The sequence below is a fragment of the Balaenoptera ricei genome, chromosome 15 (assembly GCF_028023285.1).
Source record: "Balaenoptera ricei isolate mBalRic1 chromosome 15, mBalRic1.hap2, whole genome shotgun sequence".
Lineage (NCBI taxonomy): Eukaryota > Metazoa > Chordata > Mammalia > Artiodactyla > Balaenopteridae > Balaenoptera > Balaenoptera ricei.
The window spans coordinates 36,093,795-36,116,279 of record NC_082653.1 but is presented as its reverse complement, the minus strand read 5'-3'; the positions used below and the strand labels follow the sequence as shown (position 1 = coordinate 36,116,279).

The 22,485-nt window shown below is 39.0% G+C and overlaps 1 protein-coding gene across 1 annotated transcript in view; it reads left to right on the top strand.

Moving 5' to 3' along the window:
- Positions 1-5,213: 5,213 nt before the first annotated feature.
- Positions 5,214-22,485, top strand: part of HAO1 (hydroxyacid oxidase 1) — a 60,014-nt gene continuing 42,742 nt past the window's right edge. The window contains exons 1-2 of the mRNA XM_059896985.1: positions 5,214-5,353; positions 12,258-12,409. Of these exons, the coding sequence (XP_059752968.1) occupies positions 5,217-5,353; positions 12,258-12,409 (289 nt within the window). The 5' untranslated portion in view covers positions 5,214-5,216. The remainder of the gene's footprint in view (positions 5,354-12,257; positions 12,410-22,485) is intronic.

Below are 22,485 nucleotides of genomic sequence, written 5' to 3'. Positions count from 1 at the left end.
TTTGTTTCTCCCTTGTCTTGCATCCCCTCCCTTCCCGAAATAACAACTGCTTGAATCTGCCCCTTGGAACTCAGGGAAGGTCACGGAGGCGGAATGAAAGCTATTTCCTGTAATCAAAGAAAGGGGGGACACAGAAAGCCTTTGTGCCCAGGAGCCCCACAGGGCCCTGTCTGGTATTAATACTGTTAGTTATCATGGCAGAGGAAACAACAGGCCCAGAAGGTTTCAGTTCCAATTAAATTCTCTATCCCAGAATTGACACACTACATTTCCACCCATGATTCTTTGGCCAACAGGTCTTATGACCCTACCATATCACATGTAAATCAGGACATTCAATCCTAGGATGAGCCTGGAAGACAAGAGATCTATTTGCTGAAGAGCAATAATGACTAGCACAGTGCACAAGGCATTGGCATCTTCATAAAATAGTAAGGAATAAACAGACCAAAGTTGAATGAGAGCAAGAGCCCAGAGAGGTAAGCAGAGCCACTTTTCCTCCAAGGGCATGTGCTGAACCCTTGAATTGGATTTCTATTTTAATTGCTTCATGGACCTTGGGGAACAGAAGATAAACCATATCACTTTCAAGGTGGATACTCAAAAAGATGTTAACCAGTGTAGTGGAGAAGCACAAGACAATTCTTTGCACCTCATCTCCATCTTCAGACCACTGCCAGAGACTGCTTGCAAAGTCCTGCCTTTTTGCACAGAATGAAAGAGGGAACCTTTCCAGAAGCTCGTAACAGTTGTGCACGCTTTCATTGCAGCTCAAAGCCAGGACCTCAAAGGGCAACACATTTAGCGGATGAAACAGAAAAAAAAAATTCACCTGGTTAGAGGCAACTTGCCCGTTTAGAACTTGACTCTAATTAGAATAAGGAGGGGGATAAAAGAGGAACAAAAGTAAGAGAATGAGGGGGAGGAAGAAGAGGAAGGGGAAGAAGAAGAAGAAAAAGAAGAGAAAGAAAATGAAGTTAAAGATGAAGTCAAAGAGAAGGAGGCGGAGAGGGAGAAAGAAAAGGAGGAAGGAAGGAAGAGAAAGAAAATGGGGACTATCTAATCACATGCCCTCAATCAGGCAGCTTTGAGACTGACATTGGCATTTTGTGTGTGTGAAAAACGTCAAGAACTTAGTAAAAATGTACCTTATATATGTATAACCACAAAAGATGTATCCAAAGTATATAAAGAAATTCTAACTATCAACAACAACAAATCTAATATAAAAATTCACCAAAGACATGAGCAAGCATTTCACAAGTTGGAAAACATAAAAAGCCAATTAAACAAACATAAAAAAGATTATCAAACTCATTAATAATCAGGAAAATGCAAAGTAAAACTGTAGGCAGATAGGGTAGGAGGGTCCCCAGAGGAAAAGACCATATTTGGCTTCTCTTTTTCTGACATAAAAGAAACCATTTTGGCCTGAGCCATTTAGTGATCTAAGCCTGGCTGCAATGCTTGCCCTTCAAAAGGTCTCGGTAATTAATGATCTCAAGGGAACAAAGGAATTCAGGAACAGAGAAAAGACAGTCAAACAGTAGTGCAGTGATAAAGCAGAGTCCTAGGTCCTCCTCAAGGGATATATATAATAATGTATCTTTGAGTTCTGTAGGAACTAAGGCCCCACCCCCCACCCCGGTGAAGGATGGAATGATGAAGTTGACCCTCCTAACTTCAATCAACTAAAACTTGGACTCTGTCGACTTTTGCCCTAATTCTATGCTGAATTCTCCTCTGCTCCAGCTCCTTCATGAATATGCATTTACCCTTTGCTTAAAACTTCCCCAAGTTTTGGGAGATTGGGATTGACATATATACACCAATATGTATAAAATGGATAACTAATAAGAACTTTCTGTATAAAAAAGTAAATAAAATAAAATTCCAAAAAAAAAACCTTCCCCAATTTTGCTGTTAGGGGAGACACTGCTTTGGGAAAGACCTCGTTACTTTCCGCAAGTAATAATAAATCCTTCCTTCTCCCGATCGTTGGCTTGATTTTGTCTATTGTCTCAACATCCACCAAGAGGCAAACCCAGTTTCCGGCTAACAAACTCACAATGAAATATTTTTTACCCTTGTAAGAGGCAATCCCTTCAGCTATCCTGGATGGCCTGGTGTCTTCCTAGGTATTAGTGTTTGTGACATTGTGAACAGCCCCTTCTAGCCCCTTCTAGTGCTTAGAACAGTGAAGATGACTAAGATTCTACCTACGCTACATCTCATTGAAAATGAAAAGCCTCTGAAAGGCTAAAAGCAGGAAATAAGACATCCTTCAAGCAATGGTCTCCATCACATCTTGAGACAAGTGAGGGAAGATCCAACTGAGGATGTGGAGTTCTCGTAGAGCTCATGCTTGAGTTTTCCTTGTGATGAATGCAAGAGGAGAGTTCCACATGGTTTGGAAAATACCCAAGAGCTGCAGAGACAGTGAGGCATTATTCTGTTCAACACTTTATTGGGATGTTAAGAAGGGTTGACATGAATAAAGAAAGTCCAGTGTAAAAAAAAAAATAAAAAAGCAAAAATCCCCTCTATCTTTTAGCTCAAATCCAGCAGCAGAGGCCATCTCCTGGCCATTTACCATCCTGATTCCCAAATTGGGCAGTCGGTGGCGGTGTGGGCAAGCTCAACCTTTAGCAGCTTGAACAAAGCCTGAACTTGTCCTGTTTTGTCCTCAGCTTCTCACTTCACAGAGGGCTAGAGCGGAGTTTTACAGAATGTACTGTCTCTGAAAAAATGTGAGCTATTTAAACAACGTAATTATCACAAATTAACAGAAGCGGTTCTAAACTCCACCCACTTCTTTTAGTTCTCTCCACCAAGAGGTTCATGAAACGATGTGGGGACCATATTTAGTTTATCCGCAAAGATGGTTTGTGCACCAAATCAGCTGTCGGCTGCATTAGTACAGATGAGAGTGGAATTTTTTTCTTTTTCTTTTAATTTGAGCTTCTTAAAATAAATCCTCCTTTACTCTCAGTCGAGCCAGAGCAGTGGTTCTCAAACCATACTGTACATCAGAGTCACCTGGAAAGCTTGTTACAGCACAAAAGGCTGTAGAGTTTCAGATTCAGCAGGACAGGGGTGGGGCCTGAGAACTTGCATTTCTAACAAAAATTTCCAGGTGAGACTGACACTGCTGGTCCAGGGCCACCCTTTGGGAAGCACTGGCCCTTATCTCCTTTAGTTTCTCAAGCACTTGGCCTGTTTAAGGTTCATTCCAGAATGCTAAATTGCCTCTGCATCAAAATTACTTTAATTGCAAGGTGCTAAAAGTTTTAATAAGTGTCGAAGTTGCAAATAAATGAATATGTAAATAAAAGGTCTTGCTTTAATATGCAACTTTTGAATCAGTTCTCGCAGCAAGTAAGATCTCAGATCAATTTTCATAATGATTTTGTTAACTGTGCGATGGAGTTATTTCTTTTGGAACTCCCTTAACATATTAACAGAATTTCACATTCCAATAGTATTTTTAGGGTCAATTTAGTTATCACTACCCTGAAGCAAAAAGTAAGCATTTGTGAACTTTAGGAATAAACCTATCTATAATTCAATGCTAATCCTAACAGCGTAAAGCTCTTTGATTAAATTAAAGGGTAAGGGAGTGAGATTGGAAGGGAAGGCAGCTGACACATGGTGGCTTAGCAGCCTACTAACACTTGCGGGCAACTGAAGCCTGCACTGTAGAACACCCACCTATGAGTTAACCCAGAGGAGTGAGGGATTTGGTATTTATATACCAATTCCACTAAACCCTCGGTGGAGGATTATTCCAGGGGGCATTGATTCCATAGCACTTTAGCATGCCATGTGGATGGAAAAGCAGGCTCTAAATTTAAAAGAGCATTCTCATAGAGGTGTAGGCAGTTGGAATTCAGCTACTGGACAGCACGTGAGCAGCTTTAAGTGGGGGCTCCCAGATTGAAAACCAGGTCTAACTGATGTCAAAGCCATTGCTTTCTGAGTCATTTCTTACTAATATGAATCTTCCCCAGGTGTTCAGTCCATGACTGAGTGAAATTTGGATTGAGATCACGTGGTCTTTTGGACTGGCACTTGCTTGCATCCTCTCCAGAGCAAGATAAGATTCTAAGAATTAACTGTAAATTTGGCCTTAATGTTCCTTGTTAAAGCCAAATGTTTATAATCGGCTGAGTTTCATATTGTGTAGACACCCTGCATTTACTGGATGTGTTAGGGAACCACGGACCGAAACTGCCTGCCTTGGCCAGGCATGATGATAAATGGCTTGCATGAGTTGTCTCAAAAGGAGGTCCTGATAAGGAACACAGTGCTGTTGCTGAACACAAACCAGGAGAATTTGAGAGGGGCCAAAAGGAAGGAGGAGACGTCAGTCCATAATATGTTCTGCCAAACTCCCAGAAACCTTGCACTGGAATCCATCTTGGCTGAGAGGTGCGAGCCAAGAAGGCAAGAGGAGCGTTAAGAAGGATGCTGAGTCAGATCAAATATGGGTACGAGCAAGATGACTGGCCAGAGGCTATCTGGAAAGCTAACAAGATTATCATTATCATAAAATGAGACTGCGAGCCACGTGGCAGAGCAGTTCTCCTGGGTTCCCTTACCTTGTTGCTTTCCGCCTGGGCACCTCTTCCCAATAAAGTCTTTTGCTTTGTCAGTATGTGTGTCTCCTCAGACAATTCATTTCCAAGTGTTAGACAAGGGTCCACTCTCGGGCCCTGGAAGGGGTCCCCCTTCCAGTAACAGATGCCCCATTCATTTCATAAGCTCTTTTTCATATATGTGCATGATCCAAATATGGAATGAAAATGAGTGGGCAGCCCATTCCAGTACCTGTTAGGCAGCAAAGTCACATGCCCCGGGGAAGAAGCAGCCTTAGGCAGAACTGAGCCAAGAGCGGCTTTAGGCAAGTACTTCTCTAGGTTTTTAATTTTTACTCATTCTTCTGCCTTTTTCATGTGACAAACACCTAATCCCCTCCTGTTGCCTCCCCAACCCAACTTCTTGTGGCTTAGGTGTACTACCTGTTCTTTGGCAGACAGCTGAAAATAAAATTTCAAAGTCTAAGCATATGTTTGCTCTCTTAATGTACACAACAGACAACTAAATCTGAACTTTGGAAAAAGTCTATTAATAATTGACAAATAACAGAATTGTCAGGATGTAGAAAGTAACACAGGGAAAAAAAAGAAAAACATCCCAGGGTTCGCAACAGGAAAATGTTCACCCGGCTTGTTTGCATCAGTGATTATGAACAACATGCTAAATCCATACTTCCAAAGTCTATATTTGACTATTATAAATCTGGGGCAAATGATCAGGAAACCTTGGCTGATAATATTGCAGCATTTTCCAGGTAAGAATTTTTTAAAATCATATTTAAAAATTACACAAAGACATTCTATCAAAACAAGATCTTTCAGCTTTAATGTTGATGGTATGGAATTATTTGTCTAGATAGTATGCTTAGTAGAGAGGCGATATTCATAGGGCTGTGAGAAATGTTGGGCTTTAAACTTGTTTGAACATATTCCAAGCCTGGGAATCTTGAAAAAAGCTAACCCTAAGTTTCCTCACTTGGAATTATGTGGATACATACATTTTTATACACTTAACTCTGTATAAAAATGGTGATAAATTCTGATAACTCCATTTTCTTTTCCTCTGAGTATGACAGTGATGGTCTATTTTATGGTGTAGGAAACCATTAATATTAAACAAAAGATAGCTGTCTTATCTGGTCAAACTAGATCGGATGGTTGCCTCAAATGTTCCCATTCTGCTGGCTTTCCATTATAATTCATTTCGATTACCATTGTCTAAATTTTCACCTTAGATTCCAGTTTGTCCATATAGCATTACTCTTTCAACTTTGCTGTTTCATCTCTCCTTCAAAGTGCTTCATCTCTCTTCCCAAATTAGTTTTCCCTTGACTTTCATATTTCAAAGCCCAAGATGGTAGATGTCATGGTTTATGTTTTCTATTTGTAATAAAAACTAGAAACAAAATAACTTTAAAGGAGGAAAACCCTTTTTCTCTCAGCAATTAGGAAATGGTTTATTTGCTGGAGCAGGGGAGGCGAGCCCTCCATATACTATAGTCTTTGGGGCTCATTCATCTTATATTATAGCTTTTAGTGAAGCCAGCGAATGTTGCGGGCACTCATGGAAGGTGAAAAATTAAAGAAAACAGGCAAAAAGTACCCAGGGGAAAGAATCTGCCTGCCTTCCTCATTTCTTCTTTAGCCTAGAGCAAAATCAATCAAAATCATTTTTCTATGTGTAAGTTAGGAGAAATGAAATCATTCTAACCAAGGTGGTTCCTGGCAAGCAGCACCGATTCATCTGCAAATCAGTGCAGGAGCCTGAGAGTGGGGTGAAAGGGGGTGCGGGGCTTCCCAAAACTCCTTCAAGCCTTGACTTTGTCTCAGATCTTTTCTGGGACACAAGTGAGATTTAATAAATGCTGGGGGAGCCATGGGAAGGGAAAAGTTGGCAAAGAGTGGAGCGGCTTAAAATTCTGCATGATTTTTTCCAACTGTTATGTAATATTTTGGGGTCCCTTCAACATGTTCTGCTCTTGAAAGATGCCCCTTCTTGGGCCCATCTCAACTCTCTTCACCAGGTGATGTGGTTTGCCTATTAGTAGTCTCCTGAAAGCAACACTTGAACCCAAATAGGTAATTTTAACCAAGGAAATTTCAGGGCCTTGACAGGATGATGGAGTTGGTGTCCCTCAGCATTCCTCGGGGCACAATGCTCAGGTGACCACCTACTCCACTTATACACAGCCTTCCTCACCCCTTACCGCCCTTCACCCCATGCTAGTTGATTAATTACCTCACACATTAAGACTCTCAGTGGGCTCGATTCAGTACTACATGCTGAGGATAGAGTAGTAAGCCAGATGAAGAAAGTTCTTGTCCACAGGAGCTTACATTCCAGTGGATGCACATTGACCTTGGGCCTCCATAGTGCTGGTGGGTTGAATTGATGCAAACTGGACCCAAAACAATTGGCCCATTGGAGGCCTTTAAGAGGAAGCAAAGGGGTGTAGCAAAGAAGACAGAACACCTCTTCAACCCTAGAAATTCTCGAAACCTGGTGAGACACAGAAGACTGTGGTGACTTCCAAGATGTGGACTGGAAAAGTACCTCACAACTTCTGTGAATTACGTGGTTCTGCAGTGAGTATTCTCAGCTTACTCAGCCTAAGTACTGAGTAATTTAGGGTGAAGACACAGATAATGAGAATGAGGTTTCAATGCCACCTTCTCCATGAACCTTGATCATTCAATTTTGTTCAGCTTTAAAGAAGGGAAAAATGTATTAATCAACTTTCTCTGGAGGAGAGAGGATTATTATCAACCACCTGAGGAGTTTTTATTGCAGCACACATTGCCTATCTAACATCCCAGTTCCTCTTTTGCTGTGTAACTTGCTGGGTGACCTTTCAGTCCTCACCCTGTGTCATCAAGCTGATCACATGGAACTAAAAATAGATGTTCTGCCGAGGTGGTGGTGGCTTTGGCTTGATGGGATGAAGGCAATCAGTCTGAAACCTCTCATTCTGATCCAAATGAAGATGGCAAAATAAACAAACTTCAGATAACCCCTTGTGACACAATGACAGAGTATTTTAAAGACAGTTATGACATTTATACCCCTCCCCATGCCACAAGTGTAGCAAACGGTCATTCACAATGACACCTTTTATCTCTGTACCCAGCTCTGACAACCACAATTTGGAGTTCTGGAGACACGGGCCACTTATGTGACCAAATGGTTGCTTGGAGATATTTCTGGCTAAGACTTGGGGCTCTAATACTACTGTGTCCACTCCCCACATAAAAAAGGACAAATAAAGTCAAATAGATAGAACCACCCAGTAGAACAGTTCCCTATTGCAATTATAACAGGAACAGAGAAAAACGTCAGCTTGCTAGGTTTTGTGGGGCCTGACTTGATTGGAGTTAATTTTCAAAAGAACAGTACTTTGTTTCTCTTACACATTAACTCAGGGTATCTTTCTAAACCGTGATCTGCACATATTTTGTGGCTTCTTGTGAAATTATCATTGGTGGAATATAATTCTCTGATTTGGGTATTTAGAAGTCCTGTAATATTAGAAAAAGAAGCTCTCCTCATCCCTCGCGGATCACTTAGCAACCCGGAAAATTGTGTGGTTTTCTTTCAAATAACAGATGGTAAAAGTGAAATCATTCCCTCTCCTTAATATTTGAGAAGCAATCTACACTTACCAGTGGCACTGTCAGTGTTCTTCTCATAGGTGTAAATGTCACAGAATCATTCAGCTCATTTGCACAACAGGTAAGTAAGCTGCTTTTTCTCTTGCATTATGAAAAGCAGCTAATTGTCTCTTGTTTTTTGAAGAGTCACATGCTAAGAGATCTCTATCCCAGCTCCACCCTCAGCTCCTCCTTCTCCTCCTCCTCCCTCCACGCCTCTTTTTCTTCCCCCTCTTCCCTGAAAACCACTCCCCCTCCCCACTTTGGACCTCAAAGCTGTGGCTTCTTTATCTAGAGAAGTGTTGACAAGCATACACACACACACACACACACACACACACACACACGCCATTTCAGGAGATTCACAGGCCTTCTGAAACTTAACTACACACGGAGCCTTTCCAAAAATGGCTTGACTATTTAAATATGTTTACCATGCTGTGTTTTCTTCAGACTTAAATTCCTGCCCTCCTTCTTCCTTTACCAGGGTGCCTCAGAGGTTGATAATAATTCAGTTAAATTTTTTAAAGATCTCTCGATATTACAAATGAATGGTTAAAAAGTATGATTACAAATACTGTGGTATATTTTATATACATATATACACACATTCTGTAGGTTTGTACATATATTTTATGTGTTTTTAATGCTTAGAATAATTAATGTGGAGAAATTAAGATGCAATATGATCATCTTACCGGAATTATTAATTCCGTGTGTTGAGTTGGTGGGATTCAATAACAGCACAGGACTTCAAAGCTAGGCGATGAACAGGTGTCTTCTGTTGTCAGTGAACCTCCTCTTGAGGACTGTGCATATCACCTGATTTATGATAAATTAAAATCAAGGTCCTTGTTGGATGTGAAAATGTTGCAGGAAGGGGGACCCCTTCTAGGGCCCGAGAGTGGGCTCTTGTCTAACACTTGGAAAAGAATTGTCTGAGGAGACAATCATGCTAACAAAGCAAGAGACTTTATTGGGAAGGGGCGCCCGGACGGAGAGCAGCAGGGTAAAGGAAACCAGGAGGACTTTTCTGCCACGTGGCTCCCAGTCTTGGGTTTTATGGTGATGGAATTAGTTTCCGGGTTGTCTCTGGCCAATCATTCTGACTCAGGGTCCTTCCTGGTGGCGCACGCATCGCTCAGACAAGATGGATTCCAGTGAGGAGGATTCTGGAAAGTTGGTAGGACATATCACTGGAGTCTCCTCTCCTTTCGACTTTTCCTGAATTTTTCTGGTTGGTGGTGGCTTGTTAGTTTCACGTTCCTTACCAGGACCTCCTGTTTAATAAAACTCATGCAAGTGTTTACTATTGGGCCTGGCCAGGGCAGACTGTTTCAGTCAGTGGTTTCCCTAACAAAATGGATCCCAACTTTTGCCCCACTTATTTTAACTCAGGAAACCTATGAAAGAGGTTTATTATTCAATTGACTCGATTCTTTTGTCAATCTTCATAACTTTTTCCAAAGTGGAGGTCCCATAAGAGCAGAGTCCAAGGTTATAGTCAGCTACTGGTTTATGTAAGACTGTGGGGAAAAAAATCACTTAAATTGGGGGATGGGATTGGGTGGGGCTTGGAGAGCTATTGGAATTACCTGACAAGGTTAGTTGTAATTGCTCTTTGGAAAATTTCAAAATATGGAGGACTTTCTAGAGAACCTACATTTCCCACTCCATTGATCTCATCTAATTTGGCCTAGGAATTGCATTTTGTGCATTGGTTGACGAGCGTCTGTAATGCCATTCTCAATGCGGGAAATAACGTGTGTGGGAAGCAAGAACAGTTATTTAAGTGACTGCGCCACCTCGTGGACAAGCCTAAAGCTACTGCCTGGAGATGGAAGGGTTTTGCCTTGCCTTAAAAAGGGGAACTGGATATTTGAAAATGTTCTTTCTGACACACACACACGGCTGATGCCCCGCAGCTCTGTGTGTATGCTTCATAAAAGCTTTCATTGTTTCCTCAGCTCTAAGTAAATATTAATGCCTTCCAAGGCCAGCGTGCCAATGGCTGCTATTAAATCTTTTTTCTCTCATTCTAATAATACACTTAGAGATGATTGGTAGTAAAAAACTCTCTTCAAGGCTTCTTCCTCTCCCCCATCAGAATGGAGATCAAAGAATTATGCTGTGAGGGTCAGTCGAGAAGAAAAGACTTCCAGCAGCAGAGCATGTGGTGTGACAGAAAATCATGACAATTATGATGTTCAAAGGAATTGCAGAGAAATCACAGTTAAACTTCTTTATTACGCTTACAAGGGCTGGATGTTTTTACTTTATTAAGTGAGGAAAGGTTATATTACAGACCCTTAGCTATTCCTCAAGGCAACACAAAGACAGAATTTCTTCTTCTACTACAGGAAGTAGGCTTCAATTAAGACTTGGGAGGTTCGATTTATTTTGGTGACTCCCTTACTAAATCACACTTCACTGTATTAATAAAAAATAATAAAATACAAATAATAAAAAATCTTGATCTCTCTGGAAGCAGAGTTAAATCTAGGTCCTGAAAGGTGAGTGCTAGTTAGGTATGTATGTGTGTGTACTCACATGTTTATTGCCTTAGTGCTCATTAGAAATGGGGCTGTATTTTTTTCAGTTTTAATCAGTTACTAATGAGGAGAAAATAATCCTGAACAAATGGGAGATACAAATTTTGCTGAGAGAAAAGAGAACTAGTTTTCCTGTAAAATTTACTAGTTTGATTCTTGGTTTGTTAGTAACTTTTATTGCTACACAAAAGTATTACAGAAAAAGTAATTTAAGATAATGTTCAGGGGTCAAAAATTCAAGCCAAAAACTCCAGTCTTTGCCAAATAACATTGTTGATGAAAATGCTCAATTAAACTAAAATAAAAACTTCCCTTATCATCATACTTCAATGGATACTGAATTCAGATCAAGGATTTTGAAGAAACCACATCAAATTTTAAAAGTAGTTCCCTGAAGCTACTGTCTGTAATAAAACAAAAACCAAAAAACAAAACTGATGAAGTAGACATAGGATATCTTCTTAAACTCTAATCTAACCTCCATGCCATTCTATACCATCTTGAAAATGGCTTGGAAGAAGTGAAATGAAAGCTATATTCACACAAAAACCTTTAAGTGAATGTTTATAGTGGCATTATTTATAATCACCCCAAGTTGAAAGATTCCGAATGTCTCTTATCTTGAGAATGGATAAACAAACTGTGCTACCTTCTTACAATGGAATACTAGTCATCAACCAAAGAGAACAATTATTGATGCATGCAGCAATATGGGTGAATCTCAGAAGCATTAGGCTAAGTGAAAGAAGCCAGACTCAAAAGTCCACATACTAGAGCTGACCTTTGAAAGTGGGTTTGAACTGAGCAGGTACACTTATACACAGATTTTTTTCACTGAATAGGTGCTACACGATCCATGGTTGCTTGAATCCGTGAATGTGAAACTGGAGATCTGGAGGGTCCAACTGTAAAGTTATACCCAGATTTTCCACTGCGCAAAGGGCTGACCCTCGTCCCCCACCCCGCTCCCCGCCTTGTTCAAGGGTCGACTATATATAATTCCATTTGTATGATATTCTTGCAAAGCAAAACAATAGGGACAAAAAAAAAAATGATCAGTGGTTGTTAGGGGATTGGATGGGGGAGAGTTTCACTACAAAAGGAAATGGGGCAAATTTTCAGGATGACTGAACTGTTCTAGATCTTGATTGTCTGGTTACACAACTTCATGCGTTTCTCAAAGGGCAAAAAACTGTACACTCAAATGGGTTAATTCTATAAAGTGTTAATTATACCTTACTAAGAACAATGGCTTGAGAAGTTTATTATTCATCTTATTGTTAACTTTCCATCTTAGCAACCATTAAAGTTTACCGCATTTCCTTGAGCTTTGTAATGGACTTTGCTTGCTGGGAAAAATAGAAGAATATTTTCTCTTTCTAACTCAAATGTAATGTCAAAGCTTTGGTTATGCTTTTGAAATTCTAAAAACTTTTTTTTTGTTTTCCAAAAATTCTAGGTGGAGGCTTTATCCACGAATGCTCCGGAACGTTGCTGAAATAGACCTGTCGACTTCTGTTTTAGGGCAGAGAGTCAGCATGCCAATCTGCGTTGGGGCTACTGCCATGCAGTGCATGGCTCACGTGGATGGGGAGCTTGCAACTGTGCGAGGTAGGAACAAGGTTCTCACTCAAAGGGATAGAAATGGGCTAACATTTAGCGACTCCCTTCTCTGTATGCATCAAGCAAACACTTCCCTGGATGTCTTTATACTCACAAAAGTGAAGCTCATTGACTGACATCAGAATGCCTGTTCTTGCACGTCCTGCTCTTCTACCTTCTAGCTGTACGACTCTAGCAAGATACTCAGTTTTATCAGCTGTAAAATGGAGATAAAAATAGTACCTACCTCCTTGGGTTACTATGAGGATTAACTGAGTTCACATATATGAAGTATCTAAAACAGTGCCTGGCACAGAGTAGTGGCTCAATGACTTTTAGTTGTATTATGAGTATCAATATCAATAACTCAAAATATCAAGGTCTGAGAAATGGCCTCACCCATGGTCACACAGCTAGGCAGTACAGAGATGGACTCAACTTCATGGCTACCTAATTTCAAAGCCCTTGCCACTTCCCCCAAACCACATGATTCTCACCATCAAAGAGCAAATTCAGTGACTTGGTTGGTTGTGTTTTCTGCCATGGTTTTGGACCATGATTCATTTACTGATAGGTTATATTCCCAGTAGAGCATTTCCAACTGCCTTAGGAGGGAATGATGAGAAATTCAAATATGATATGCAGAAATTCCTAATTAAGGCTAATTTATTAACTTCCCAGTCCCCTAGCAGCTATGAACGTTTGAAAGGATATGTGCAGTGATAAATCTCCCCACATTCTGCTTCAGAAACACATATAAAAGTTGGTAATGAAGTCTATCTGATTTTTTTTGTTTGTTTTTTTTTGATGCTGAGCAAGGCAGGAAATTCAGGACCAAAGAGCAGGAACTAAATACTATTTTAAAACATTTTAATTTTAAGAATTAAGGATCTTGTGGATTCACTTCCCTCCTTGAAATGTCTTCCACAAAATACTGCCTAGACTGTCAGCATGACACAGTGAGGTTGTGCTAGAGAGACTTAGGTCAGAGTCTGGAGTCCCTTTAATTCTAGGACCACACACAGATAAGTGTGGCCCCAGCCATTTGTCTACAGTAATCCTGAAATATGGAGAAGGAGAAGGGAAAAAAGGGAAATGAATCGGTCTATTTAAAGTTATGATAAGAGAGGACTTTCCAAGAATGTTATAGACAACAACCAATGAAACAAAAGCAAACAAATCAGCACACACACAAAAATGGAAATTTCCACGCTCTCAAATATCTATAAAAATTTAAAACAAATGGCCAACTAAAAAGAATTGAAAAATGAGACGGCAAAGAGTTAATGTCCTTCCTGTGTAAAGAGCTCTTTTATTTGAATAACAAAATAACATATAACCCAAAAATGGAGGAAAAGATGTAATTGAAAAAAGACAAATAAGACAGTCACACATGGAGGCATAAAAATAACAAATAAACGTATGAAAAGTATTCAATTTTTATCCCATCCATAATTGTCAAATATAAAATTATTGATAATTTTATTTTCTGAATATCAAATTATTATTTTAAGATTAGATAGGGTGATTAGGTTATACGCATGTTGAAAATGTGCATTTTCAAATACTAGTAGGAAGAGTGAAAAATAGAATAATCTTTTTAGAAAATAATTTGGCACTGTGTATCAAAGCTTTGAAAATATGAATTCCAAGTGATGCTATGAATTCTCTTCTAGGAATGCCAAGGAAATAATTATGATTTTGAAGAATGACATCCTTTCAGGGATTTTCATGCCTGTTATTTTTAATAAGAAAAAAGTCAGGAAAAACACTCGAATGTCCCAGATTTGGAGATTGGTTGCAAAAAAATAATATGCATAAATATGGGATAAACATTTAAAAATCATATTATAGAAAGAGTTGAGTGGCATGGAAATATGTTACAATATAATAATTTTTAAAAAGCAGTTACAAACAATAATAAGGTCATATAATATATTTATTTTTGAAGACCAAGAATGTAGACCACATTTTACAAATTTTTATTTATGAGTGATGGGACTATTCCTGACTCTATAGTCTTCTTATTTTTGGTCCATATGTATACAATTTTTTTCTGAATTATTTTGCAAGAAGAGACCAATAAAAGCTAAATTTAAAAGAAGAGAGAAAACTGGAGAAGGAACCATGGAGAGAGTGGAAGTGAACAAAAGGAAGTGAAGAAGGCAATAAGCAAAGCTCACTTGGTAAAATGCCCTGGAGCCTGTAAAGTATTTTTACATATATCATTTTATTTGCTATTTGACAGGTGTCACTGTCCCCATTTTATGGGCAAAGAGCTAGTTCCATAGAAAGCAGGTTTTCATAATTAAGTAAATGATAAGACTTATTCTCCAAATCACTTCTGATGGTTCCAAGGTCACTGCTCCTTACTTTTGCTGGGGGTGGGGTGGAAAGAAAAATGAGAAGAAAGTTTACTTAGAAACTATAATTTGACAGCCTAGGCAGGACTATTTTATCTAACATTATTTCTTTCTAGCACTAACCATGAAATATTATTAAATGCCTATTGGAGTCTTATCCCTTTAGATTTATTTATTTATAAAATGATTACCATGTTCCAGGCACTTTTCTAAGCACATTACAAGTATTAAAACATCACATCCTCTGAACAGCCCAAAGAAGTAGGTACTATTATTAAGCCCATTTTATACAGGAGAAACAGAGGCACACAGCAGATGCCCAGGGTCACACAGCTCATAAATGATAGAGATGGGATTCAGACCTAGGCAGTCTGGCTCCAGAGTCTGGGCTCTTAACCTCCTTGTGCTGCTTTTAATTTCCAGAAAATCCCATAAGTATCACAAGGGGAAGCCCATTTATCTGTAAATCACATTCCCTAAAAGTAATTAATTTGTCACTTAAGGTGCATGCAGAGCAGACCCCCCCGGGGGAGTGCAGGAGACTGAAATACTTGATAGACATTAGCATAAGGTAGAACAGGCAGAACAAAGAGGATGTGGTGACACTGAGGACACAGAGGAACTGGCAACGGAATGTTATACACACCTAGCTTGGAGAAGCCAAGATCCTGAACACATTCCTGTCAGGGCAGTGACATGACTGTTTATGTTCCAGATTTGTGGTAGAATCATCCCTCAAGGATTTCAACATTCTTAAGGTTTTCTTCGACCTTCCAATTACTGTCTATGGATTGATGGTCTTTTTAATATTAAGATTAATCCCCCAAACAGGTGGTGATCAGCTCATAACAAAGAGTATTCCTTGGCTGGTACATTTTGGTGGTGGGATGGATAGGTTACTTGGAAGGAAAGAATGTGTGCCTGGAACAGATGCTATTGGTGCCCAGGATATATTCCCTTATTACTTCCCATTTCTATCAGAACCTGCAACTCTTTGCCTAACATTTTCTCTGGCAGCAGGAGCTGATGAATGGGGGTGGTGGTTGGAAGCAGGTGAGTGGAAGGGCATCCCTCTGGCTGGTGGATAAATACCTCAGCTCTCTTTGATCAGGGTAACTGAAGCATCTTCTAATCCCATCACCCAGGGTTTCCCTAATAAGACTGAGCCCCAGTTGCCTTCAGAAGTTACCTGCTCATTAGCACACCCTTCATTGGCTGCCTCCCATCCCTCTTTCACTTTCCTACTCCGTCAGCTCGCCCTGCCATCATTCTCAAATAAAAGACTCAGGCTCATAGCGTTGTCTCATTGTCAGCTTCTGGAAGAATGCAAACCAAGACAATGACTAACTGAATATTTGTACAGCCACAGGCAAATTTAAGGAAGAGTGGAGGAACCTACGTATTTGGTAGACACTGCTTTCTTTTCTCAAAACTCAGAAAACCAACATGGAATTATGCAGCTGATATTTGATTTACTCTATCATTTCCAAATATGGAAACTCTCTCAAGCTAGCCTGATCCTTGGGGAGACTGTGAGATCTATGGATGCTGTTGTGGAGGATTTTTTTCCCACCTTCCTAATTATCTGGACCCTAATCAAGTTTTCTTTTTTCCAGAGTCTTGGTCCCTAGCTAGAAGGAGAAATTGGGGCCACGTTCAGAGGATACGGGTTAGTTAGACACCATCTCTGGAGAAAGTGTTCCTGTTAGCCTGGTCAGTAAGAGTAGGTGAAATCAAATCCCCAGGGAATGGTCTGGCCTGAATAATTAGAATGAGCATCTAGAAAGTTCTGGAAGTTGCCACGGTACCACGGTCTTGCCTTCCCAGATGGTTCTCTAGACTTCTTCACAGAGCCTTGCTTCAGGGGTCCTTTGGCCTTTCTCCTCACCACTGTAGGACACGTCCCTGTTTTGAACTAAGCCCAAGAACAGAGCTTTCTTCTTTACATGACTGTGTGGTCGTAGAGTGACCAATGGAGCTACTCTTTCTTCATTTTCTAAATGGCAACGAGTATAGGGTTGCCAAATAAAATACAGGGAACTAGTTATAGTTGCATTTCAGATAAAAACCAAATCATTTGTAACTGGGTATCCTATGTTTATTTGCTACAGCCGGCAACCCTAGTTAAATGAGAGATCTTAACTCTAGAGGCTCTTGTGAGGGTCACATGAGATAAATACTAGGAAAAGCTTCCCAAAATGGGGCTCAATTTTTATTTGCCCCTGAGATTCCAAGTCCCTAAAATATTTCTCTCCCATACATTACAAACTCACTTTCATGCTCGCGCAGTGGTTGAGAATCTGCCTGCCAAAGCAGGGGACACGGGTTCGAGCCCTGGTCTCGGAAGATCCCACATGCCGCGGAGCGACTACGCCCGTGAGCCACAATTACTGAGCCTGCGCGTCTGGAGCCTGTGCTCCGCAACAAGAGAGGCCACGATAGTGAGAGGCCCGCGCACCGCGATGAAGAGTGGCCCCCACTTGCCGCAACTAGAGAAAGCCCTCGCACAGAAACGAAGACCCAACACAGCCATAAATAAATAGATAAATAAATAAAATTTTAAAAAACAAAACAAAACAAAAAAACTCATTCCATTTAAAAACAAAAAACAAAAAAAAACTCCCTTTCAGAAAAGTATACTCCGTTTATAATACCTTAGTGGGAGTAAAAATTGCTCTTTTTACTTTGTTAAAGATGTTTTGTTTTACGCTTTATGCAGGAACCTCAAAAAATGACTTTAAGGGCCAGGCTGGTAATGTAAATGTCCAAGGAGGGATGAAGTTAAGAAAACAATAATGCAGGCTCAGTGGTGGAGAGGGTACCAAACCTAGATTGCAGGTTCCATTGAAGGAGGGCAGCCACACCTTGGCACTAGCTAACTGATGCCCCATGGGAGTGAGGATGAAGGGTGGTTGCCAAATCTTCAAAAATTTTAAGAGAAGCCAGAAATCTTGATTTTTATGTGCAATGTCCTGGTTTTTAAATGTTGGCAAATAAATCAAAATTCTTTAAAACACTGTTTGGAGCAACAATGTGTGGGCCAAGGCAAATACTTTTGTGGGCTACAACTGTCCCCTGGGCTGTCCAGCTGGGGCATCTGATTTATGTGGAAATTCACCACTAACTACTTTCACTCTCTAGGATTATGTTTCCTCACTGATAAAGTGAGCTGCTTACATGAGATCAGTGGTTCACCTCCGGTGTCCCAAGGAGGCTGGAGTTGTTTCCAAGGATCTCAAAGAAGTTAAGTGTGTCACTGAGCACGCAGCTACTTGTGTTGCTTGTTGGGACTGAAAAGAACAGCGCTTTAAAGAAAAAGTTCTGCTGCTAAGACCAAAACAAAGAGAATACACAAAAACATAAAACTCCCAACAGGAGTAGATGATCTTTACAATTTTTTTCAGCATATAAATGAATTGTTTTGTGCCCTTTTAAGATGTCATCAAATACAAAAAAAGGGACCAAAGCAAGACCTGCCCCTCTTGACATTTCTGAAATCCCCCCTCTCTCCCTTACTTTCTACTCTATGCCAGCCCTGGAGGATATAGACTGTGGCGTGAGCATCCGCCTACATTGGATTTTCATTTATCAAAACTGCATTCTTGGGATAGAAGAGAACGATCAGATAATTACTGATCTTTAGATCTTGCTGAAAACAAATAGGTGTTTAATAAATGCTTACATAAATTTTAAAAGTGATACTTCAAAGTCTTGTGGAAAATGATGATAGCGAACATTTATTTAGCAATTAATGTGTGCCAGGCAATTTGAATTTATTAACTCAGCTATCCCTGACCACTGTCTTAAAATGTGTGAGCCCAAAGCCCTGAGGATCTTTCTCTGACTCCTGTGCATGTGGAAACTGAGGCTTGGAGAGATTAAATACCTTGCTCAAGGTTATTAATCACTTACACAATGCTGTCTATAATACCCTGGTCAGTTACTGATATTTCCAAATGTCATTAACTGCAGCAAGACCCCTAAGGCAAACTGTATGCTATAGTCTTGGAATATTTACTATAAATGTTCTATGTTTTTACAGTTTTATCCTTTTAGTTTTGAGACTATGGAATAAACCACAGAATATGAAACTTATTAGGAAATAAGAGCCTTATGCAAAATTCAGGAGCATAAATAAAGGGGCTTGAATTTTAAACAAATGAAAATTAAAACTCTTTTAAGATGGAAGGAAAATAACCAGAAAACACTCAGTGGAGAGCAGTTTGCTATGCATTGTTTTATGAATAAGAGATTTATTGCAGTGGATGATTTAGTCAACATTTTAATAATTGACCATTATTATAATATTTAAGCAGTCATATAAATGCCTCTACTTATAATGGCATATCGTTTGAAACTCTACTAGATTGTTTTTTGATTTTTTAAGTTTTATCCTTCACATAAGCCTCAGGGATGAATACAGAATCATTTCTCCAAAATATTTAACATATTGAAGAAAATGGCAATAATAAACATAAATGCTAGTAGCACATAAGGGAGGTGGTCTCATTAGGTTAAATTTCCATCTTGCAAAATAAGTAGAACATTTCTGATTTCTCAGAGAACCAATTAACAAAATGCTTACTATAGCATTGAGGCTTTTAGGACATTATGGTGAAAATCTCTCTGGTTTTATGCCCAGTAGCTGTAATAAAATTTTATTTTGTTCTCCGTGGAGGTACACATTAGCTCTTTTGCTCCATTTAATCATGGGAAATCAAAAAGAAAGAGAAAAAAGAGATTAAATATTTACTTATCCTTTTGCTTCTGACTTGTTATGTGGACAAATGCCACATGAGGGAGTGCTGGGACCTCAAATAGAGAAAGATTAAAACCCACCTAATGCATTCCAGGAATGCTCGGCATATTAGTAAATTCTTATTAAACTGTCAAAAAAAAAAAAAAAAAGATTTAAAAAAGAAATTCCTGCCCCTGGATGCAATTAGAGGCTACCACACAGGATCTGATGGGTCATAAAACCATTAAATCTAAACACTTTCTTTTTGAGTCTAAAAAGCCAGAACATTCCAAAGTGAAGTTTTGGGACTCAGCTATGACTTGGCCACCTATTAAGGTGCAGGTGGAACAGATTGCAGAGTAACACAAAGACCCCAAAGAACTGAATTAGGGTGTAGGCAAGAGCTTTAGCTGTTGAATTTTCTGGATTTTCCGAGATTAAGTGATCAACCTTAACACTGAGTGAAAGACCATTCAGCAGGAAAATTTGTCATTTCCTTTGCTCCAGACTCAAACGATGTATTGTTGAAAGCTTTATTGATATATTTATGTGTTGTACTAGGTGATCAAGTAGATATACATTTCAGCATACCTACAAGGAAAATATCACCATTATTCTTAATTTTATCTAAATCAGGAAAAGCACCAGATTTGCTTTAAATGAAATTTTACTCTTTCTGAGGTGAGTGCTCTTTATGCACCAGGTGCTTGGACTTTACATCCCTATTATTAATCCTCGCAATAGACCTGTGAGGTCATTATTATTTATTATTCTCCTCAGTTGACAGTGGAGGAGAAGGACACCTTTGGCCAATGTCTAGTGTTGGTCAGTGGTTAAGATGAGGTTTGTTGATCTGTTTCACTCCAGAGTTTGACCCAGTTATTTGTCTTCATCCATTATTTTATCACTTTTACTGAGAAGAAACAAAAGTACGGAGGAATAAAGGAGAAAGGATAGTTCACTAAAACTTTGTCCAAATTACATTAGTTAAACATTTGGAAGGGAATATCTCTTTGCATCATTGTAGTAAAAAAAATCAATTCATACCTTTTCTTGCTTTTATTTTCAAACTCTTTTATCTCAATTTTGTGTTCTGGACCTTCTTTTTCAATAATCAAAAGTCAGTGGACAGGCTCTTTCTGTACATACACTCACTCATGTTACATCTACAGACACATGCATATATACATATAAATATATATTAATGATTATGGACATCTTATATATGCATATATATAAATGTATAATTCATATATAAAATTTTTCAAAAAGTGATAGATTCAGTGTTGAAATCACTTTGCAACGAGACAAACTTCATTAATCCAAAACAGTTATTAAAAAATTAGACTCCAGCTATCTTAAAGACCAACATCAAGTGAAATAATTTCTAGTATTTTGCACCAGAATTTCAACTATTGATCAGCTTTCTCGAGAGCATGAGATTGCTTCTTCTCAAATTATTAGTGTGCCTGATGACATTAAAGATGTGACAGTGAGAAGTCAGAGGCTGACATATATATTCCAATACTGAGGTTGTTAAATTGAGAGAGGTTGATTGAAGTCACCACGTGCAAACCTGATACTCCTTGAAACCATCGCTAAAAGGCATCTCACTGTGGTGTCATCTCCATGCCATCAGCCAGTTATGACAGGACCTGATGACTCAATAAAATGACAGAATAATAACCTGGGAATCATTATAGTAAAGCTAATGTTTTTGTCTATTGCAGAATTCTGCCCCAGAGATAAAGTAGGAGCAAAGAAGGGAGGGCTAAGATGTCATTGGGCTAACTGTTCCTTGAAAATATTTCCATACAATGAAAAAGAGTTCTTGAGGTGTAGTGACATTATGACTGCTCAAGGTTACTGTTCCAAATTCAGACAATGAACCATCATGAAAACACTGGTTTCTTGGCCTTTTGGGGCAGTATTTAAATTGGTTAAATTTTCTAAATTGTACATGAACATTTGTGTGACCATTTCTAAGTATTTCACTCATAATTATAGTAGAAGTTTTGTTTTTCCCTTAGATGACTGACTTCAGAACATTCTTTTTCTGGGTAATCTCAATGATAACTTTAGACATTAAGACAGTAATGTGCAAAGAAAGGCTGACCCACTCATTGGCTGGTAGGGTACACTGGTAGTATGAGAACACTTCAGGGTGTCAGACCCTGAGTTTAGAACCACACAACTGCTTGGTACTTTGTCATTGCATATTTTCCCCATTACATAATGACTTCCTGTGCAGAGAACAAAATGCATTTTCTCAACAAAATTTTCAGCACAGCTATTTTGGTGACCAAGTTTTGCAGGAGCTTTTTAATCAAATGCACCTAAAAAAAACCCCTTTGGGCCCTTTCATCATATTACCCCCTTTCCTTTAAATACGTAATTTTGGAAGCTTAACTCACTTTTCCCATATAGGAGAGTTATTTTCAAAGAAATAATTTGTACCCAAAGTAGCACATTGCTTAGTTGCTCTGCTCTAATCTGAGTATATGATTTATCCCACATGAATTAATGTTCCAAATAACAGACATTGACTCCCATTGATAACTAATAGTTTACATTTTCTCTGTTTTTTTTTTTTTTTTTTTTTTTGTGGTAGGGAATAAACATCATTCTTAAATGTATTATAATTCTCTTCCTTGTCAAGCCTAGCATGATGAACTTTAGTTTTATTTGATGATTCAGCAGCTTATTTATATGTGTAAGGTTGTTGGTCCTGACATTAAACATTTGGAAGCTACTTTATATTGGTAAATTGTGCATTCTTAACTTTGAGAAACATCTCCTTCTTCTTCCTCATCTTCTGTCATTTTATTTTTATTCTGTTGCTTATTTTTGCCTTGAATTTGAAATCTAGGAAGCTAGGCAAATCCTGGATAAGCAAGGTTATAAAATATGTCTGATAATGGTTAAGTGTGCTGAGAGGTTGTTACTGTAATGCAATTTAGTTCCTTGACTTTAAATCTAGCAAA